Below are 4,134 nucleotides of genomic sequence, written 5' to 3' on the forward strand. Positions count from 1 at the left end.
TATATATACATGCACTATAATAACAATGCATATGCATCTATAAATCCTGAGAAAATAAACATGAAACCACGAGATACATGATAAGCACCACTACCGGCAGCCTTCCTTCTTTGTATTTATTAATTTAGGGGGCAAACAGAAATTTGCATCCTTTGGGAAACGTAACAAACAAATCCTTGGTGTTATACATTAGATAAAAACTATAAAAGAAACGTGTTTTGAAGAAACATGGGGTATGATCTCCACACTAAACAGGCCGTCAGATTAAAGTTTAATGCCACACGGCGTCGCTTACTCCTTCCTCCTGGACAGCAGCAGGCAGTCGTTAAACAAGTGGAGGTACACCGGCTTGGTGGGCAGCTTGAGTTTTGATCCCGAAATGCTCATCATCTGGGTGTCCACTTCCAGGAGTTCACCGTGCTTCACCAACCAGCGTGACTGGGAGATGAGAGGAAAGATCTGCAGAGGAAGGAAACCAGTCTCAGAATGGGTCGGCTAGTTGGGTAAATCGAGCCAAAACTGCTAAAAACAACAAGAAAAATCCATAAAAGTAACTTACTTTGCCCTCAAAGTTGATTTTCTTGTTGAGGTGGATGAGTTCCTCCATCCTCTTCATAGACTGCACGCTGGAATTACACTCTTTGATTATCTAAGGAAGCACACACCGACACTGTTATTACTGTTACGCCTCATCTGTGACGATACCGGTCGGTCTTCTGGTCGTTAGAGCTGACGGTCGCCACCTTTTTTAGCTCGTTGAAAGCCTTTGTGGCCGTGTCCTCATCTCTGGAGCCTGGTGTTGTCCTCTTTAAGATGTTCTGAAAAGTAAAGATGGTGTAAGAAGGCAAGCCCTGAGGTAAGCTGGATTTCTGCTTCACAAAGTTGGACGGAAAAAACATGTTTTCCACTAAAATATCAGTCTGAATATTCCCCCATTTACAGAGTGTTTGGAGGGTGAACAGGAATCCTACTGTGAGAGTTCAGAGTCGTACCTCCACCAACATTTTGAGTCGTGTGATCCTCTGAAACGGGAGGATTAAAAAGGAGGTCAGGGGCAGCCTTTGGCAGATGGGGTCCTCCTCCAGGCGAGCCAGGATGCCAGGGAAGCGAGGGTTTTCCTGCCTGAGAGGGCAATGACAAATGAAACCCTGAATGACTTTTTTGGTGAATCAAAATTCCAGCTGTTTTTACTCCTGAGAGAAAGAGAGAGAAAAAAAAGTTTAACTCAGCCAAGAAAAGCCGCCTACAAGTTAAGTCATGCAGGTGAAAAATAACACTTGAACAGAAGCAGGATAAAGTTGGACTTTGCAACACCAGAGGACATTAATGCACTCATTCTCAACATATGGGGGTCCTGAGGAGTCTTCAGGTTTCTAATTGCATGTGCGCAGTAATCAGGAATAAACAGGGTTGAGATGTTTCATTTGATTGGTTCAAACCACAAGTCTTTGTCACAATTATTATGTTGTTATGAATCTGAAAGCTCGAGAACAACACATCAAAGCCCCTAAGACTCACAAAAGTGTTAGCAAGTTGCCACAAGATGGCACCCAGAATGCTGTGGCGTTCCCATTCCTACATTCTCTTATGAACTATAAGAGAAAACTAAATATGCATGTTTTCAGAGGAATTACAAGGCAAAACCGTTGACAAAGGGAAACCATGACAAAGTCCTGCATGGAGTTTGTCGCAAGCCACATAAGCAAACATGGAGAGGGAGGAACTCTGGCCAGATGAGACCAAAGCTCCACTTTTTGTTACGATATAACAAAAGTTACGTGGCACACAAATCCCCACCACGAATCATGGGTGATGCAGCATTATGTTGTGGGGATACATTTCTTTACAGAGAGAGGAAAACTAGTCAGAGTTCATGGGTGGTGTTAGATACGAATTCATTTTAGGTTTGAAAAATCTGCATTTATTTCGTCAGTCTTTACAATCATGCCCTACTTCCTAGTGGTCTAGCGTGTAAAATCTCAATGAAGACATTGATGTTTGTGGGTCATAACGGGGAGAAAAAGGAAGAAATTCATGAGTGGCGAATACTCTTGCAAGCCTCTCCGTTATTGTGTTTGGATAGCCGAAGGTTCGGCTTAGAGCTTCTGGACAAAAGCAACCAAGAAGCACAGACCGCACCAAGAGTGCGTACTCAGATCTGAAACAGAGAGACTGAACATAAACCAAAAATAATTACTCACAGCAACCGCTGGTATGTCTGCTCCTGATAAGCCTGGTTGGTTACATAAGGCAAATAGACCCTTCGCAGAGCCGGGCAGTGATCCAGGACTATGTCACACACATCAAAACGGAGGATGTCTTTCTCCAGTCTGTGCTCCAGGTCCTGAAGGAACCTGCAGACAGCGATGGAGTAAGAGAACGTGCTCAGAAAGTGAGGAATGACAGCTGAAAGTGTTAAAACATAGACTCTGAGTGCAGGGGAGGCAATCAGCTGCAGATCTCTTCACCTCTCACTGACATCTTTGACTTCAGGCAGCTTGGAAAAGAGCCACTGCTTCTCCTGAGCCCCAAGACACTCAGTGAGGTCCTGAGACAACATGAAATGGTCCACAGCAATCGTCAGGCTACGAATGTATGACGCCTCGGAAGTTACCAGCTCAAACTTTGCCTGAAGGGGGGAAAAAAAACACAAAGAATTGAAAAAGTCAAAGAAGGGATGAAACAAACCCCAAAGGAAAGGCGAGCTTGACGCTTCGTCACCTCCTGTAGTTTTCTCTCCTCGTTGCTGAAGGTGTCCAACTGACCGCTCGTTCGCACATCAGGTATATCCTGCCACAGTGCAAATGCGGAGCCTCGGGAAGAGCGAAACGAGCTGGATGGAGAAAGATTTGACGGAGACGGAGTCCCGTCTGAGCCTTCGTCTCTGAGTCCCTCCTCCTCTGTTCCTGGATCCTTCCCTTGCTGCCTCTGGATCTCTCGGTTGATTGCCACATCGCTGTACTCCTGGTAGAGGATCGCTGCGAAATCAAAAACGGTGACAGGAGAAATTTTTCTTTTTTGTTACAGGAATAACAGATAATAAGACAGGAAAACTTAGGCAAACTTACAGCTTGGCAAAAAACGTGACAGGCGATTTGAAGTGGGAAATGATGAAGGTATGCTCGAGTCTTCCTCTATGGATTTCTTTCGCATTCTGTGAAACCACACCAACAGATTTTATTTAAACTCCACAGATTTACTGAAAAAGCCTTTTCTCACATTGGACTTCCGTTACCCAAGTTTAGTGCTCCACCGATAAGAAGACATCCCGTTGTCGCCACCGGGCAGTGGAAGCCCGGTTCCTCCAACAGGACTATAGGTGCCGCTGTCACTGGAGCCTCCTGAGCTGCGATGTCTAGAGTTATACTTATCTACAGCGAATAAAGACAAAACGTTGAACATGTGAAGAAACGCATCAAACTTGAGTCTGAATGATTCAATGCAAATAGATTAAGCTCTACTTAGATAAACCTTGTGGCACTCTTGTCAGCAACAAACGGACAACAATTCACACAAGTTTGCCAACATTAGATGGTGACGGACTGCCCAAAACTTTGCCTGGTTCAAGAAGAAAGGACAGTGATAAATCCTCATGAAAGGATTAATCCATCTTGCATTCCAAGGAATGGTTCAGAGCGGTGGTGGCAGTGAAATTTTCTTTGCACACTTAGGACCAAATTATACAAATTGAGCTGCTGTGATAAAACATACAACTACTGTAAAGATATTGTATGTAACTTTTATAAAAATGTTTTGTTATACAAACTGAGCCTTGTTTTGATCCCACATCCCACCAGAGTATTATTGCTGGCCATCTTGATCCCTTTCTGACACTGTACACATCTTCTGATGCCTTCTTCCAGGATAAAGCTGAACTCTTCTGAAGCTGTTTTAACATGACGCTGAGTTCACTGCACCTCCTCAGTCGTGTATATGTTCTCAATGCAACACAACACTTTTGAGTTGTGGTGAAAAGGGAGATTTTACATCATACACGAACATCTAAAACGTCTGCAACAACTGTGTGATGTCATAACACCCATCCATCCATCCATCCATCCATCCATCCATCCATCCATCCATCCATCCATCCATCCATCCATCCATCCATCCATCCATCCATCCATCCATCCA

At 44.1% G+C, this 4,134-nt stretch overlaps 1 protein-coding gene across 4 annotated transcripts in view; it reads right to left on the reverse strand.

Annotated features, from left to right (window-relative positions):
• Positions 1-4,134, reverse strand: part of arhgef19 (Rho guanine nucleotide exchange factor (GEF) 19) — a 23,576-nt gene that overhangs the window by 2,166 nt on the left and 17,276 nt on the right. For all 4 annotated transcript variants that reach the window (XM_017305607.1, XM_017305606.1, XM_008413051.2 and 1 more), the window contains exons 4-12: positions 3,236-3,371; positions 3,069-3,154; positions 2,722-2,978; positions 2,469-2,629; positions 2,202-2,354; positions 993-1,122; positions 744-818; positions 560-649; positions 296-459 (exon numbers count right to left, since the gene is read on the reverse strand). In XM_017305607.1, the coding sequence (XP_017161096.1) occupies positions 296-459; positions 560-649; positions 744-818; positions 993-1,122; positions 2,202-2,354; positions 2,469-2,629; positions 2,722-2,978; positions 3,069-3,154; positions 3,236-3,371 (1,252 nt within the window). The remainder of the gene's footprint in view (positions 1-295; positions 460-559; positions 650-743; positions 819-992; positions 1,123-2,201; positions 2,355-2,468; positions 2,630-2,721; positions 2,979-3,068; positions 3,155-3,235; positions 3,372-4,134) is intronic.

Source organism: Poecilia reticulata, linkage group LG7 (genome assembly GCF_000633615.1).
Source record: "Poecilia reticulata strain Guanapo linkage group LG7, Guppy_female_1.0+MT, whole genome shotgun sequence".
In the NCBI taxonomy this organism is placed as follows: domain Eukaryota; kingdom Metazoa; phylum Chordata; class Actinopteri; order Cyprinodontiformes; family Poeciliidae; genus Poecilia; species Poecilia reticulata.